General features: G+C 43.5%; 8 protein-coding genes and 2 non-coding genes across 10 annotated transcripts; 7 read left to right on the top strand and 3 right to left on the bottom strand.

Moving 5' to 3' along the window:
* Positions 1-395: 395 nt before the first annotated feature.
* Positions 396-2,174, top strand: PUMCH_001075 (uncharacterized protein; the record flags this gene model as incomplete). Its single annotated transcript, XM_063020144.1, has 1 exon — positions 396-2,174. The coding sequence occupies one exon, from the start codon at positions 396-398 to the stop codon at positions 2,172-2,174; it is 1,779 nt and encodes a 592-aa protein (XP_062876214.1).
* A 79-nt stretch (positions 2,175-2,253) lies between these two features.
* On the bottom strand, positions 2,254-2,907 carry PUMCH_001076 (uncharacterized protein; the record flags this gene model as incomplete). The annotated part of the gene is made up of 1 exon (XM_063020145.1): positions 2,254-2,907. The coding sequence occupies one exon, from the start codon at positions 2,905-2,907 to the stop codon at positions 2,254-2,256; it is 654 nt and encodes a 217-aa protein (XP_062876215.1).
* A 1,185-nt stretch (positions 2,908-4,092) lies between these two features.
* Positions 4,093-4,677, top strand: PUMCH_001077 (uncharacterized protein; the record flags this gene model as incomplete). The annotated part of the gene is made up of 1 exon (XM_063020146.1): positions 4,093-4,677. The coding sequence occupies one exon, from the start codon at positions 4,093-4,095 to the stop codon at positions 4,675-4,677; it is 585 nt and encodes a 194-aa protein (XP_062876216.1).
* Positions 4,678-4,713: 36 nt separating this feature from the next.
* PUMCH_001078 (uncharacterized protein) lies at positions 4,714-6,432 on the bottom strand (the record flags this gene model as incomplete). The annotated part of the gene is made up of 1 exon (XM_063020147.1): positions 4,714-6,432. The coding sequence occupies one exon, from the start codon at positions 6,430-6,432 to the stop codon at positions 4,714-4,716; it is 1,719 nt and encodes a 572-aa protein (XP_062876217.1).
* Positions 6,433-6,594: 162 nt separating this feature from the next.
* Positions 6,595-9,888, bottom strand: PUMCH_001079 (uncharacterized protein; the record flags this gene model as incomplete). The annotated part of the gene is made up of 1 exon (XM_063020148.1): positions 6,595-9,888. One exon carries the CDS (start codon positions 9,886-9,888, stop codon positions 6,595-6,597), a length of 3,294 nt encoding a protein of 1,097 aa, XP_062876218.1.
* A 543-nt stretch (positions 9,889-10,431) lies between these two features.
* Positions 10,432-11,643, top strand: PUMCH_001080 (uncharacterized protein; the record flags this gene model as incomplete). Its single annotated transcript, XM_063020149.1, has 1 exon — positions 10,432-11,643. The coding sequence occupies one exon, from the start codon at positions 10,432-10,434 to the stop codon at positions 11,641-11,643; it is 1,212 nt and encodes a 403-aa protein (XP_062876219.1).
* Positions 11,644-12,732: 1,089 nt separating this feature from the next.
* On the top strand, positions 12,733-14,415 carry PUMCH_001081 (uncharacterized protein; the record flags this gene model as incomplete). The annotated part of the gene is made up of 1 exon (XM_063020150.1): positions 12,733-14,415. One exon carries the CDS (start codon positions 12,733-12,735, stop codon positions 14,413-14,415), a length of 1,683 nt encoding a protein of 560 aa, XP_062876220.1.
* Positions 14,416-14,589: 174 nt separating this feature from the next.
* On the top strand, positions 14,590-14,661 carry PUMCH_001082. Its single transcript has one exon. It is a non-coding gene; the product is annotated as a tRNA-Asp (tRNA).
* A 1-nt stretch (position 14,662) lies between these two features.
* Positions 14,663-14,733, top strand: PUMCH_001083. The gene has a single exon. It is a non-coding gene; the product is annotated as a tRNA-Gly (tRNA).
* Positions 14,734-14,847: 114 nt separating this feature from the next.
* Positions 14,848-15,987, top strand: PUMCH_001084 (uncharacterized protein; the record flags this gene model as incomplete). The annotated part of the gene is made up of 1 exon (XM_063020151.1): positions 14,848-15,987. One exon carries the CDS (start codon positions 14,848-14,850, stop codon positions 15,985-15,987), a length of 1,140 nt encoding a protein of 379 aa, XP_062876221.1.
* Positions 15,988-16,426: the final 439 nt, after the last annotated feature.

Raw genomic sequence — 16,426 nt, forward strand, 5'->3', positions numbered from 1 at the left:
CATTGAGCGAGTAAGCCAGTATTAGCACTGGTTACAATTGTGATCTTCCTGGCACAAATTAAAAAGTTTGAAGTGTCTGTAGCATTATCCGAAGCAAAATCAGATCCAATTCCAGATTTTCAATCAAATTCATACTCTCCATCTAGTAAATCAAGCTCTACTATGACGACTCGTACTAAACCTCCCAATCTTTAACTTCTTGCTGTCACCACTGAAATCCAAGACAACAAAATCGACTTAATTTTCTTAAATTCCATAATTTTTCTATTTCAGCCGCACTATTTCTTGGACGACAGTCGAAACCACGTACACACTCACTAATCTTCGACGCTCCCCACACCTGCACCGAAATTAGGTACCAAGATCCATCCACCAACACCAACTTCTTCCACACAATGGCCAAGAGAAAGACGGCGGCTTCCACGCCCAAATCGGCCGCGGCCAGAACCACCGCCCTGGTCTTCCAAGAAGGCTCTGCCGACTTTCTCGCCGAAACTCCCGCTACTGTGGGCGAAATCACTCCCACTGGCAGAAACAACTTGGAGGAGATTCCCGAGGACACCAAGTTACCGTTCAAGATGCTCTACCAGCTTCAGGATTTTCTCAATGATCACATGACGTTGTCGAAGGGTGTGCAAGTGTTGGTTTGTTTGTATATATGTCAAATCTTCTATCTTCACTTCACAAGGAACAATCTCGACGAAGTGATGTACTCCACGTTGTTTAATATTTTGGGTGGTGTGTTGGCCATGTTTTTGTCGCACCGTTCTCAGAAGAAAAAGCATGAGTTGCAGCCCGAGAAGTACTTGTATCCAAAGTTGCCTGAGTTTAACACTGTGTTCAGCTTCTTCGTCCCTATTCTGTTGATTGTGTTGATGGCAGACCACAAGGATTCGTTTTTCCAGGCAAATTTGGCATTGAGCAATTTCGCCATCAAGTCTCTCCATCCTATTGCCAAAGTGGTGTCGTCTTTTGTCTTCTACTATATGTACAACGACGATGCTACCTTGGAGCTCTTCCAATTCATGAAGGTGATCTGGGTGTACTACTCGGTCGATTTCTCTCTTGGAGCCTGGAATGAGGCTCATAAGCTCGATAAGGATGGAAACGTCGTAGTCACCACCACCTTGAGCAACACCGAAATCCACTTTATCGCAATGGTCTGTGTCAACTTCCTTGTTCACTTGGAAACGCTTCCTCTTACAGCAGGTACCACTTCTCTTTACATCTTCCGTATCTTGATCCTTTCCCTCATTATGTCTTGTGCTCTCGCATATCCCCTCTACGAGTTGTACAAGTGGCTTGGCTCCGGAATTCTTCCCTCCCTCCTCTCCTACTTGATCATTGTTGCCTTCTGTGGTGGATTCTATTACGCAACTAACTATCAATTCAATTTGTTCATTGAGAAGAAAGAGGTACTCCATTGGTTGTATGAATACGTCACTTCGTCTCCCACTAGAACCAAACTTCTCACAACTTGGGTAGCTACCTTTGCAGGTGCTATTCCTGTTATGTTCCTTTTAGCTAAGGCCAACATTCTCTCTTTGAATGTAAGAAGAAAGGTTTGGCACTTCTTATTGGTAGCCACCTTGACGTACCCAATCGTGGAGGACCCAGAGTTTACAACCCTCGCAGTATTGGGCTCAGTGATTGTCTTTGTGGTCTTTGAGTTTCTCAGATGCACTCAACTTACTGTATTTGGTAAAATCCTTCATTCTCAACTTAAGGTCTTCCAGGACGAAAAGGATATCTCTGGTCCTTTGAATGTGTCTTACATTTATCTTTTGGTAGGAGCAGGTATTCCACTTGCATACGGAGCTGCTGTTAACGATCCTGTTTCGATCAGATCGTATATTGGCCTCGCCACTTTAGGTTTGGGAGACTCTGCCGCCTCAATTATTGGTAAGAAGTTTGGAAACATCAAATGGAAGGGCGAAGTGAAAACTTTTGAGGGTACTCTCGCATACATTGTGGCCACATTTGCCTACTTTTTCGCTGTTGACAAGTACGTTTTACCGGAGGCTAGTCGTGTCAGCAACTGGGAGAACATCTTCATCGTCTCCGTCATTGCAGGTGTCGTTGAAGGCACTGCCTCCATGAACGACAACATTTTGGTGCCAGCCATTTCAGTCATTGCCTACGAAGCTCTCACAAGAGTATTCCCAGGACATTAGTGTCTCATTTAAGGTCATTTGAGCATTTCCTTGCTATCAAGTTATTTTAATCAATACATAAATATAGAAGTGAAGTGAATTATATAAGGAAATCCGATACATTTTTGCTATCATCCATGAAGAACTGTTGCCGTGAAACGCCTTCATAAGTATCGTTGGCCTTCGAATGAATGGTTTTGCTTACACCCGAGGGGGCCAAAGTTGCTTCCATTCGAGCATCGCGCTCCGAGCTCAATGGATTCGAGCACTTGGCCAAGTATTCCACAAGTTGCACGGAAGACGGAGTGTCAAGTGGTTCAACCGACTTAGAAACAAACCTTGGAGCAGCGATTGGGACATGGCGAGGAACCGCCATGACATCTATTCTGGAGCTCTGTTCCACCTCGCAAAAATGGTCGGAAATAATGGAATGATCAACCTTAGCAGGAACGCCTGCGTTGCGGGAGTTATGCTTAAAGGTCATGAAGTGGAGCTTGTCCTCATTATCTGCATCGCGAGTCACGGACTCGGCGGTAAACCTCCGGAAGCGAACTCGTTCCATCTGTGTCTTCTCAAACTCCTCGTCATCCTCCGGTTCGGTATCTGAATCAGACATGATGGCGTTTTCGTCGGATAATCCAGCAACGAACTCGCTCAGCGGCAAATAGTGGTAATCGAAAATATCAGAAAGTTGAGCATATGACGACAGCGAGGACAGAACGGTGGAAGGACGCAGTTGATAGTATGGTTCCATGGAGGGTCTACGTGTTGGAAGTTGAGCACGAGGCAAAACCTCGAACTTTGTTAATTGGGTATCGTTAGAGAGTGGGATCTTGAGGTTGGCCGGAGTACAGGCCAAGCGGGTTTTTTTGGTCACGTCATCTACGAAAAAGGGTTCTTTGGTGTTCATTTAAGTGAGGAAAAACAGTGGTACGTGTTCCGGAAAAACCACGACCAAGTAATCGAGAAAGGTTGATCTCTACTGATAAGCTGTGTGCCGGTTTCCGGTATGTAGTGTTGTGCCTGCAGGAGAGCCATAGCCGTCTCTTTGATAGAGGCTCGTTGTGCAGATCTTACTATACATACTTATTTCTGGCTGTTTGCTATGAGGTATAGTCGAGGTTTGATGATTGGGTTTTTATAAGTGGTCAGGGAATTTGATTCAATAAAGAAAACGATACTCTTTTATATGTATAGTGAAGAGTCAAAAACGAACTTACTGTATTCACCCAGGGGTTAAACAAGGCTCGTATATTAATCTCTGTGGAAGACAATCGGCCAGTACACAGGCTATGGTCTTCGTTCTTTAGTAAGATACATTTGAAGTAGGTTTTATAGTGAGAAATTGTTCTTCATTTGGGAACGAATATTTCCGATTTACGAAATTTGTTTGTTTGGTTTTTCTCACCATCACTGGGGTGGAACTGTGTCCGTACAATCTTTAGGTAGTTTCATTGTCTACAACGCGATTAATCCATGAAGCCTCAACGAAAAAGAATTCCGTGAGACAATCCGAAAAGATAAGAATTGGGGCTGTTCGTTTTCTTGGACTTCCCATTTCAACAAAAATCAATTGGCATGCTCCCAGAACTTCAACCCCTGCAATTGGTAGATCTCATCAATAATGCAAGCAAAACTTATCTTCGATTCACAATTCGGTGTGTTTCAAATCATTTAATGAAATATTGCTGAATACGAACAATTCTTATCTTGTCACTTTATGAGATTATAGGGGGGCTCCAAGTCAAAGCTTCAGCAGTTCAAAATTCAAGATTGAGAAAATACAAACTTTGAAAATTTCGTCCATTCCAAATTTATCAAGATACAAAAGGATACAAATTTTAAAAAACTCTTGACAATAATTTGTTCTGTTGGCGTACGGTGAGTTTCTACACCTTCACTTGTCTCATCTCAAGCCTGTGTACTTCTCATCTCCATCATGAATCGATCGCACGACAGAAGGAAGCCCTTTCAGGGCAAGCACCGCCATAAAGATCTCCGTGAGTTCAAAAACCAGGAGATCAAAAAGTCCTTGGTCCACAGAGCTCGTTTGAGAAAGAACTACTTCAAATTGTTGGAGAAAGAGGGTGTACCAGAAAATCCCAAAGACCTAAACCATGAAGACGGCGTTCAAGAAAATACAGAGAGCTCGCAACAATTGAGCGAAGATAATGATTCACAATTGGAGGATGAAGCCTCGGATGAAGAGAATGAGACGTCGGGAAGCACCGCTAAGAGAGGAGCGCCACTACCTAGTCAAAGCACAGAGAAGCAAATGGCCAAGGAGCAGGAAAGACGGAAGCCCATGAATTTCGCAGAGCGTGCTAAGCTTGCCAGAGAAAGAAAAGAACAACAAAGACAAGAGCAGCTCGATCGTGTTAGAGAGAAACGCTCTATGATTGAAGAAAGCAGAAGAGTCAGAGAAAAGAAGAAGGACAAGCTCACTCAACGAACCAGAAGAGGCCAGCCTGTTATGGGCCCAAGAATTAACGATTTGTTGGATAAAATCAGGAAGAATAATTGAATATGTTTAAATCTATGTATAAGTAATGGGACACTTTTAGGAGAATGAACCTCTCAAGTTGCGGAAGAACAAAGCTAGATCGTAGAAGAACAAGGAACTCACTCTTTTTCTGTAGGCAAACCAGCTGCTCACATTGCTGGCAAACCATGACCAGGTGTAACGACGGTAAAGTTTACTGTTTAGTTCAAGTGACTCTTCGTAGACATCCCTGGCACAATAGTTGGCCATGATAAGAAAGGTACGCTCGGGTCCAAGCGAGTTTCCTAAACCTTCGTCCAAGTTTCTTGTTAAGTCGTTGGTTTTCAAGATGAGCAAAACGATGCGCGGCATATTGGCGAGTATATCCATGAGACTTTCTAAAACACCGCTTTCGGTGTACAACAGCAGTTGAATCGCTTCAATCTCTGTTTCGTCTCTGGTCTTAGTAATATCGTAGTTGAGTGCAGTAGACGGATCTCTTCCCGTGATTGCTGCAATGAATACACGGAATTTTTGGTCACCTTCGATTCCGGCAAATTTTTGAGCATACTCTTTCATTTTAGGGACGTCGTTGTCTAAAATTGCTAGCCAAAAATGGGAGTAGTCACGCTTCATTTGTAAGGGGATGTATCTGTACAACCCATGATCATAGAGAACGATCTCAAAATTGTGCCCGCTCTTGTTCTCTGATGGCTCAACGACCCTAATAGCCAAGTTACCCAAATGAGGGTCACAATGGAGTCCGACATTTGGTGTGAAAATCATGTTGTTAAAGATATGAGAAAGACAGGATGAAACTTCTGCTGGACTGATATTATTGTTTTTCATGAACTCGAGGTCATCAAGCCTCTTTCCGGCAACATACTCCATCACCAAGATCCGTTTTTCGCTGTAAATAATTTGAGGAACCCTCAAAGAAGTTAATTCGTACATATTGGCGAACTCGGCAGTGGTTTTCATTGCATTTTCGGCCTCGTTCACAAAATCCAACTCGACAAAGATAGAACTTCGCAACTCATCACTGAGCCAAGTCATGGGATATTCAGGGAAGACTTTTGTAATGAGTTCGTAGACGGTTTGAATGAGATAGATGTCCAATGGCACAAATTCGGCGAGCAGCGGGTGTTGCAATTTCACGGCCACCTTTTCTCCTGAGCCACGGACTTCGGCAATATGAACCTGAGCCAAGGATGCAACACCAACGGGGTTCCAGTCAAAATCACTGAAGTATTCATCTAATTCAACTCCCATGTCCTTGCGAAACATGTCTTCGATCTCATCCTTGGACGATCTTGGGCATTGATCTTGAAGAGGTTTCATTGTTTCAGTCCACTCAGGAGGTAAAATGTAAGTGAGTGCCGAGATATGCTGGCCCAATTTGATATAGATACCTCTGTTGGTCTCCAAAGCCTTCAAAGTGATCTTTGCTGCCTTCAGATGCGCCTGTGACATTGCGTTTCTCCTTATTTCTTCATCCTGGAAATCAGTTCCCAAGACATCCTTATATATTTTAAAACAACGAGCTGTTGCGACTGTCACAACAGAAATTCTCTCTGCGGTAATGAACGCGTGTCTCGTAGCATCGTGGAAATTATCATTGGTGTAATACAATGTTCCACCAAGAAGGCCGAATCCTGCGAGGACTTTTGGCCAAACACGGCTTTTTTTGGGACCCGCTGCTGTAGCCAACGTTCTCCTCGTCGCTAGTACGGGTCGTACGGCTCTAGAAAACATGTCGTAGCTGAATCTGGTTCGTTTGTATGGCAAACTGCACATGTAGATCTGGGGAGATAATGATGGTGATTATACGAGCAACATCGGACTTGAACAGGTAATTTTAATTTTCAGGAATTAATTAATTCTTTGAAGCATTTGTAGTGTGCTTGCAGAAAAATAAGTTTGGACAAAAGGCCTTTCATACATCTATTAGAATTATCATTAAAGAAAGACACCCTCCGATAAGAGACTGTTGATGTCACCACTATTGACTTGCAGCATGAGACTCTCGTCACTCATGAAGTCAAAATTAAAATTAGGCAAGCTATCCCAGTCTATTATGTCCGCTTGCAGTTCCTGCTTCGGCGTCATTGAGCTTGGAGACATTGGCATGCCAATAGACTGAGATTGTGCGAGGCTCGCAGAAGCGTATGGGAACAAGGGAGGTGTGAAGCGGGGACTGGTATTGGGGAATACCATTTCAGAGTTAAGTACATTTTCAAGTCTTTGTTGTTGTGCTTTAGGGTTGCTAGCAGCGCGATCCTCTGAAGCAAGACTTGTTTCATTCGAAGGCGTTTCCGTCTCGAAGGCAAAAGAAGATCTAGAAGAAAGTTTCCGGATTTTTGTGCGATGATCCATTGGACCGCTGCCGGGAGTCAGGTTGGTTCTAGAGGACATGCTTGTTTGAATGGAATTTGAATCTGCGTGAGTTACAGGGCAAAACGAGCCTTTTGTGATCCCTGGCTGGTTTGGCCGAAGAATGTTGCTCAAAGACGGTGTTGTAGCCCGCGAACTTCTCGAGTCCAACCCTCCGAGCATCTCGCCATGGGCAACAGGGCACCCGCTCACTTCTGTTCTTGTAGCCGAAACAGGGTATTTTGAGCTGGGCATCACTGGACAAACGCTTAGTAATTTTCCAGACTTGAATGCCTCGGCGTGTAACTTAGCATATGACTCTGAGTTCATCTTGTGAGAATTTCTGATGAAAGTCGAGTAGAATTTCCATATCTTTGTTTTCTTCAAAACACAGTCGATTGGAGCGTTGGTTTCAAGTAGATACATGGTTTTATCCGTCTCTCCAATGATATTGTTTTTGGTCTCGACAGGAATTGTAAAGCGAGACTGGGCACTAAGTTTAGGGCCATAAACTAGAACGTCTTTGGTATCCGAATGAGTGACCGGACATCCCTTGTTCGTTTGAGTCTCGGTACGGAATCGAATTAATAGACCAGCTATTAGATGTGACATGCGACCGAGAGCTTCTGCTATCATTGCTAACACGCAAAGAGAATTGGCAGTCTTGGTGAATTGAACACAACTTCCCTGCAAGAATTTATTAATATCAAGACATTTCGAAAAGAGTTCAGGGATGATTTTGGTCACCAAGTTTGAATCACCCAATTCTTCCGCCTGATGAGTAGTAATGGTAATGAGAAACAATTCCAAGTAATGAAGCATCAATCTTATTTCAAAGTACTTGATAAGAGGAAGCATCGTGAGCGAGATATCGTCGCCTTTTATCGAAATTTCAGACACTAAAGTGAATACTTTGGAGATCGTGACCTGACTCATGGCGGGATTACCATAAACTCCATTAAGCAAGGTAAACAGGGTTCGACTAATCAAGTAGCCAACTTTCAAAGTATTCACAATGTTTCTTGAGTTCTCGCTCATGATTGAGCTCAAAAACCTTGCATGTGTGTTCTCTCGTTCTGCCAGAACGATAATCTCTAGAACAGTGTAGACTTGTTTTTCCAAACGCTTAGAATGTTTCAAAACAGGTATAAAGTTCATCACTGCATGGTTAATAAGTCTCACTATGTCACTCCATAGTTGACAAAACAACACTCTTAATTCAAGTATTTTGCTTTTGTCGTCATCCTCGGCTTCAAATACTATCTGGGTAGGATCACACCACAACTGCAATTTATCATCTGAAACAATATTATTGATGAGAATTTCAAACACATGAGTAAATGATTCGAAAATCTCCAATTGCAAATCATTCTTGTTGTAGTGCTGCAATAAACAGTTCAAGGTGGCAACTAGTAAGGCGACATAAGACAACAGACTATTGAGCTCCTTCTTGCAGACTCTCGCCTCACTGACACGTCGAAGAAGCTCTACGATGTCTGAAAGTGCTGTGACAATGGAATTTTCCTGAGGTGAAGAGAAAAAGTCGGATGGGAAGATTGTAGAAAGCAAATTGATAGCATCACTTGAAACTAGACACTGAGAACGCAAGCTTGTAACAGCTTCTTCCACGATAATTCTCAACATAGACATGTAAATTGCCTTCATTCTAAGTGTTTTCATCATATCATCATCTGACATTTCAGATGCGAACACTCCCACATTAAGTCTGATATCATCACCTGAACACTCGAACAAGCTCATTATTTGCGTTTCAAAAGATCTGAGAAGATATTTGGAGTCAATTTCGCTATTCAGCAAGATTTGCTTGTGCGCTCCACTATCGAGCCTGTCGAAGTAAAACTGTACTAAAAAACTAAGTTGAGTATAGTTCAAAGGCTGCAGAGGTGTAATTTTTGTCTTTACTTTTGACCACAACTTTTGTAGCAGGGTTAGCATGTCAACAGCATCTTCATCTTCGAGCCGTAGTCTGCTTGTTGAGTCCGAACTAGGCGGTGAGACTGAACTAGACGATTCTCTAGGAATTGAAATATTAGATTCTTCTAGCATCGTATTAAACTCGCATGCGACTACTGGGCAAGTTTGATGACTGCAGTTTGATGCATCATCGTTTGCCGTAGCAGATAGGGTGTTATCTGTGCCTTGTTTTCGCAAGCTTTGTTTGTACATGTGATAAGATTTTTGCAAGTTAGTGATTTTATACCAAAGTGCTGTGAGTTGCGGATCAAGTCTAATGATATTGAGCCATGAGTAAAGTTCAAGTGGTGAAGGGGTGGGTTTTTTCTTGTCGCCTTGTCCAGAAACGCCGAAATTTTTCATTTCAAAAATGTCGTCTACCACGAGCACTGGAACATTAGAGTGCTTTCTTGTAGGGTTTATTTTGCCCAAGACAGACATTGCAGTGTGGTTCTTTTCTAGGGTTTGTCCAAGCTGCAGTTGAGTAGAAACAATTACCATCGCTTGGGAATCCAAAGTACCATTGGAAGCTGATAAATTCCTCCGTTGTTCATCAACAGAGGCTACAGCCTGAATATCGGGTTGCGATTGAGGCTGAGACCTGAAGTGGGCTAACTGTGCTCGTAGACATTTCAACTCATTTGCCTGTTTAGCGATAGTAGTTTCCATGTCCAGCGACAGCGGTTTGTCGACTGCTGTCTCCTGTGCATTTACAGGGACCTCAGATGCAATTTTAGCCAGATTTTCGGCCCAGACTGGCTCTACATAGACACACAAATGGCCCACATTGTTCTTGACACATCCGGAGCAGGGCCGCAGCTTATCACACTTAACCTTTCTTTTTTTGCAGTTAAGACATGATACCGGAACACGTTTCCGATGTCTTTTTTCTTTTGACAGAGACATTAGGCTCTGGTATTAGTGATTAGGTCTGTGGTGTAGGCTTAAACGAAATGAGGTGCGATAAGTGCGAGATGGAAATACAATAGAACTGAGTTGGGAAAAAGAACGATTGGATGAAATCATATATTAACCGTCACTTCTAGGTTCCTGGGATATTTTTTTTGGGAAAGAGTCTGGTGGAAAATGGCACCTGCTAATGCGCTTATGTCACCTATAGCTTGCACATCAACTTGCACGTTAACTCTATAATGCAGTGTTGGGCTTTTCAAAATGGAACTTTTAGAAAAATAAACGGCTAATTATTCAAGGCAGCGGAAAAATTTTGAATGTGTCTAATAAAGCTTAGATCTGTTGAGTACTAGACTAGTTCTATTCTGTCGTACAAAACTGGAGATGCTTGGTACATCTCGAAATTCAACAGAAATCTTTGTCAAAACGTGAAGACCATAGTTTTCAATTTAAAAGAAAAAAATTATCATCTCTCATGTCTCCCAAATTCTCTATGTCTACGTCACGTTCCATGCGGTGCTAATTACCTACAACACAATGCTTCTACGAACTTTTTCAACGTCTTGTAAAGCCTTCGCAAAAAAAGAGGTCGCGAAAAAGACAAAGCATTTGGGCCGTGCAAGTAATAACTTGTCTCTGGGTGTTGTTGGTCTAGCAAATGTAGGCAAAAGCACGTTCTTTCAAGCTATCACGAAATCCACGTTAGGAAACCCCGCTAACTACCCTTTCGCTACCATCGAAGCAGAGAAGTCTTTCGTTGTGGTTGAAAGTGAAAAGCTCAATCACTACCAGAAACTATTCCAGTCTATAAAAAAGGTTCCTACCTCACTTACAGTGTATGATATTGCCGGTTTGACCAGAAACGCTTCCACGGGACAAGGCCTCGGAAATAAATTCTTGAGTGATATTCGTATGGTTGATGGTGTTTTCCATGTCGTGAGAGGCTTCAGAAACGACGATATCACCCATATCGAGCACTCAGTTGATCCGGTCAGAGACATCACCATTGTGACTGATGAACTCATTCTCAAGGACTTGGACTACATTGAGACTGCAAAGGAATCTGCTCGCAAGACTTTGAAAAAACCTTTTGCTGACAAGGCAGCTGTCGAATTCGAATTGGAACTTCTTGAGAGACTCTCTGATACACTCTATTGTGGGACAAAGGCCTCATCAGTAGAATGGCTGGATACTGAAATCGATGTGATTAACCAACTCAATTTACTTACAGCCAAGCCTACAGTCTATCTTTTGAACGTCACTGTTCCAGATTACGTGAGTGGCACAAACGAGTTTTTAGATAAGGTCAAGGAATGGATCGAAGAGAATTGTCCACAGGACAAATTGATGTTGTTCTCTGCGGAATATGAGACTCGTCTCAATGAGTTGGAGTCGGCCGATTTGCAGGCTTACAAGGCTGAAAATGGAAATATGCCTAGTGCATTTCCTGGTATTGTTGATTCTATTAGAGATGCTCTTCGCCTTATTTCGTTCTATACCTGCGGGCCCAAAGAAGCTCACCAGTGGACCGTTCAGGATGGATCCACTGCTCCAGAAGCAGCAGGTGCAATTCATACCGATTTTAAGAAGAGCTTTATATCAGCTCAGGTCTACAAATGGGAGGATCTCAAGGAAGAGGCTGCTCCTCTCGATGAGGCCTCTTTAAAGAGTCGCGGTAAACAGTTGAGAGTCGGAAAGACCTATTTTGTTGAGGATGGTGATGTGATGGTTGTCAAAACGGGCCGCTAAGCGGATGTACATAGAACACTGGACCTTCAATAATTCTAATAGAATGTTCTGATGATGAAAATATGATTCGACAAACTGCACTGTTGAGTTTTGTTTGATCAGCTTTGGCAGCTAAGTCATTTAGAGTTATCTTACTACCCTCGAGCCTTTATGCTGGAAAAGCGATGGTAATCAATTTAAGCTATTCCTTTAGAAAACAAACAAGTGTCTGTTACATTGATCTTGCCAATTTTATTTGTCACAAGATTATGGTATCATTAAAAATTTTTAAATTTTGCAATGTTCGGACAACTTTCCACCAGAGCGAAAAATTGAACTCATCATTGATTCAGCGTACAAAAAACAATAATTAATTTCTCGCATAGAAATGCACAGAATCTGCAAATGTATATTCTCATTAATCACTACACTTTGTTTCTTTATTTAAAACATCAGATCGTCTTTGTTCATACTTGATGACCGCGGAAAAATGACAGTAAGTGGATACTGTAGATGCAGTGACAGACCAACATTCGTTGACAGACACATCAAACCGCAAAGTTCTGTGATATGACAGTAACTCAAAAACAGATGGTAGTTCCCGGAAAAAAATTCCGAAAAGTCCCGGGATCACAAACAATATATTTGATGATCACTTTTCGCCTGCCCCTCTTTTTTCGCTTCCACCATTCCTGAACAAAAGCCAACGGTTCTTTATGTAGCCGCGCCTCTTATCATCTTCGCCCCAAAACGGAACTACCTCCTATTAACACCCACCTTGTTTCTTGGAGCGGTACTCATATTTGTATCACCAATTCTAGGGCGGTCTTAACCAATCTAGTCACTCCGCATCGTGTACTCTAGTTTCTTCCGGAAAACCGTTTGGAATCTCCTTCAAAACTAAGTCTGTTTTGTCAAACACAATCCCAAACAGATTGGGCTGTCTTGCAACACTCACGCAGACGCACACCCTGTAAACCCGTCATCAAGAGGACTTAACTGTCATCTTGCTATCCGCGCCGACTCTCTGACAAAATTACCTCTGCAAGTCCCTCTGTTCCCGAACAGTCCGAAAAGGCCGTTCTATCCCGCTTTCTGTTCTTATTACGCATGCCCGTGACCAGGTCCGCTATCGTGAACCTCTCGCCGCATAGAATGATTGGGTCCGTCTATTCTTATCTCTTCCGCGGTAAGGCTCCCTTGCCTGCTGCCCGGAACTTCTCCACCAACAATCCTTTGCTTGATGAGGGTCACGCTGCATCGTACCATCCACGCTTGTCGTCCATTTTCCAGCTGTTGGACGCGCTAGCTCCTAGATTCATGACGAAAGGCTCAAACATTGAGATTCTTCCAGGTCCCAAGGAGTTCTACTCTTTGCTCAAACAAAAAATCGGCACTGCAAAGAAGCGCATTTTCTTGAGTTCTCTCTATGTAGGTGACAAGCAAGACGAATTGATCCAGTGTTTGGCAGATGCCATGGAGAAAAACGAAGATTTGAAGGTCTCCATCTTGACTGATGCCTTGAGAGGTACCCGTGAGGCTCCCCACAAGCCTTGTCTGGCCCTGTTGCTCGTTACTCTCGTTGAAAAATTTGGTCCCCACAGAGCAGACATCAGATTGTACCATACTCCACATTTGTCTGGGTTCAAGAAGAATTGGGCCCCCAAACGTCTTAACGAGAGTTTTGGTTTGCAGCACATGAAACTTTACGGACTTGACGATGAGATCATTTTGAGTGGTGCCAACTTGTCCGAAGACTACTTTACAGATCGCCAAGATAGATACTATGTTTTCAAGGACAAAAGAATCACTGAGTATTACTTCAAGGTCCACTCCGCTGTGTCCTCCTTGTCATATCAGTTGTTGACCACAAAACAGCCGAAGGGCTACCAAAATTTCAGATTGTCATGGCCCACTTCTAACAAGTCTTGTGAGCCTGATTTGAACTTGCATCGTTTCATTGGTGAGTCATCCCTCCTTTTGGAACCATTATTGAAACAACATGATCTTGACTCGTTCGAGGAATTCGACAACACTGAGGAAGCCGATACAATTGTTTATGCCGTTTCGCAGTTTACCCCTCTTTTACCGCACACGAATGATACATCGACTGAGAAGCCGGCTATTTTGCGTCTCTTGTCATTCTTGGATTCACCAAGAATCAATTGGTGGTTCACCGCCGGATACTTCAACATGCTTCCTCAAATTCAAGAGAAGCTTTTGAATGGACAAGCGACAGGAACACTCATTACTGCCTCGATGAAAGCCAATTCGTTTTACAAGTCGTCTGGTGCTTCCTACTACATTCCAGAGGCCTACTTACTAATTGCAAAGAAGTTTTTAGAGGAAATCAGAAAGCGTGGCAAGGACCACTTAATTAAGTTGTTTGAGTGGCAGAACGGTGTGGTTAACACCCCAGGTGGCTGGTCTTATCACGCCAAAGGAATCTGGATTTCAGTTCCAGATGAGGAGGAGCCATCTGTCACTGTCGTTGGCTCATCAAATTATACTAGAAGGGCCTACAGTCTAGACTTGGAGAGTAACGCTGTGATCATCACAAAAGATCCTGATTTAAAAAAGAGAATGAAAGCCGAAATAGACAACTTGATGACACACGCCAACGAGTTGACATTGGAGGACTTCCAGCCTAAGGTTCAAGAGCTGAACGCGGAACCTCGTGTTGACGCACAAGGCAACACAGTGGTGGCACCCCCATTGCTAGCTGTTGACGCAGACCGCATGATTAGTTACAGAGTGCATTTGGGATTGAAGCTTCTAGGCGACAAACTCTAAAAGTATAGTATAAGCATTCTATTTAACTGAGTATATTTTGTGAATATGAATAAACAAGTAAATGAAGTCGATATAGTTTACGATGCCAATGCAATAATTTGACATTACATTTTCAACCAACGGTACTAAATTCAAGGCATTGTGTACATCAGCCCGATCTAACAGACATCAAAGTCCGAGATAGTTTAGTGGCTAGAATCTCCGCTTGTCGCGCGGAGGACCGGGGTTCAATTCCCCGTCTCGGAGCGCGCAAGTGGTTTAGTGGTAAAATCCAACGTTGCCATCGTTGGGCCCCCGGTTCGATTCCGGGCTTGCGCATTCTTTTTTGCACCCCGCGACTTCTCTGAAAAAAATTACATCCTATACATCTGATCCTCCACCTTCTCACCTCAACACCACCTCAGGTCCCCATATTTTTCCTCCCATCACACCATGCACATAACAACACAGGGCCTCCTAGCCCCAGCCAAAGCCCCCCTCCGGGCAGTGGCACAGGTCTTGAATCAAATCCGTACCGCTACCAAGAGAGTCTCCTCTTCGAGAACAAACATGAAAGACTCTGCCGGTAGACGTCTTGGACCCAAGAAATTCGAGTCCTCGTTCGTCAAGCCTGGCCAGATCATCATGAGACAACGTGGTACCAAAATACACCCGGGTGAGAACGTTGGTTTGGGAAAAGACCACACCATCTTCGCCTTGGAGCCAGGTTACGTCAGATTCTACTTGGACCCCTTCCACCCGCTCAGAAAGTACGTTGGTGTTGCATTGAAGAAGGATATCATGCTTCCATACCCACACTTCGAGCCTCGTGTGCGCAGATTTGGCTACAATGTGTTGAAGGGTGCAGCAGCTGAAGCAGAGGAGAACCGCATGTCGCGTAAGGAGCATCTCGCGCAGCCCGAGTTGAAGGAAAGAGCACAGAAGAAAGAAGACTACAATAACAGTAAAATCGCCGAGTACACAAGCACCATCCAAGCCACGGCTGGCGACTTCTCAGAACAAGAGGTCGCTCTTGGCGCTGCCAGACTTCTCTTCATCAGCAAACATCTTGCCAACGAGACTCTTACCGAGGCTGCTGCTGCTGACCAGGCTACTTTCAACTATGTCCATGATGCCGAGTTGGCCTCCAAGAGAGGCGAGAGCTCTGCTGATGAGCTTGCCACCAGCCGTGCCAGCTACATCGAGTTTGCTAAGAAGTTCGATGGCTTGTTTACTGTAGACTTTACTGGAGCTGCACATGCTCGCTTGAGCACTGAGGCTCTTGAGGCTAAGCAAGCGGAATCGCGTGCTAAATTAGATGAGTTTTCAAATGTCAAGCTCTCTACCAAGGACTTGAAGCAGATCGAGAACATCATTTCTCAACCAGGTGTTTTCTCCAAGGCAGACCGCGAAGCCTTGAAACAAAAGTATATCCCTACTGTGTTGCCTGAATCTGTCCCAGGCACCGTTGTGGAAGTGAAAGAGGGAGGTAAGCTTCCGAAGGGAGCTGTTCCTGTCAGAACCTACGACCCAACCACACGCAGCATTCAGACCGTTTACCGTACCAAGGATGCATTTCTCAGCGCCGAATAATCTTGTATATAAATAGACATCTTTAGTTGCGAATTGTGGATTTACAGATGCCACACACTATTCGTAGAATGTATCAATTGAATATTCGACTATGCACACACTAAGAGACAAACACCACCACAATCGCTACAGCAGTATACTGCCTCTAGAAATATTCCGCTCTGATTTCCAATTCTAATTGCACACGGAATGCTCTAAGCGAATACATCTGCACATGAGCACCATTTACCCAAAACCCGCTATCTTATCAGAGCCATACAGTGAGTTGGCTGAACACCAAATTATCATTGCATAGGGTAATCAACGGAATACGACTCGAAAAAATGAATTTTTTTTCAATCAATAGAATGGCTTTGACTCGTGATTGTGATTTATCCAAGAATTCCGAGATTATTCTTAGTATATCCTTTTTCTCCGGCTGTTTTTCGCTAAATCCGCT

The sequence above is a fragment of the Australozyma saopauloensis genome, chromosome 1 (genome assembly GCF_035610405.1).
Source record: "Australozyma saopauloensis chromosome 1, complete sequence".
In the NCBI taxonomy this organism is placed as follows: domain Eukaryota; kingdom Fungi; phylum Ascomycota; class Pichiomycetes; order Serinales; family Metschnikowiaceae; genus Australozyma; species Australozyma saopauloensis.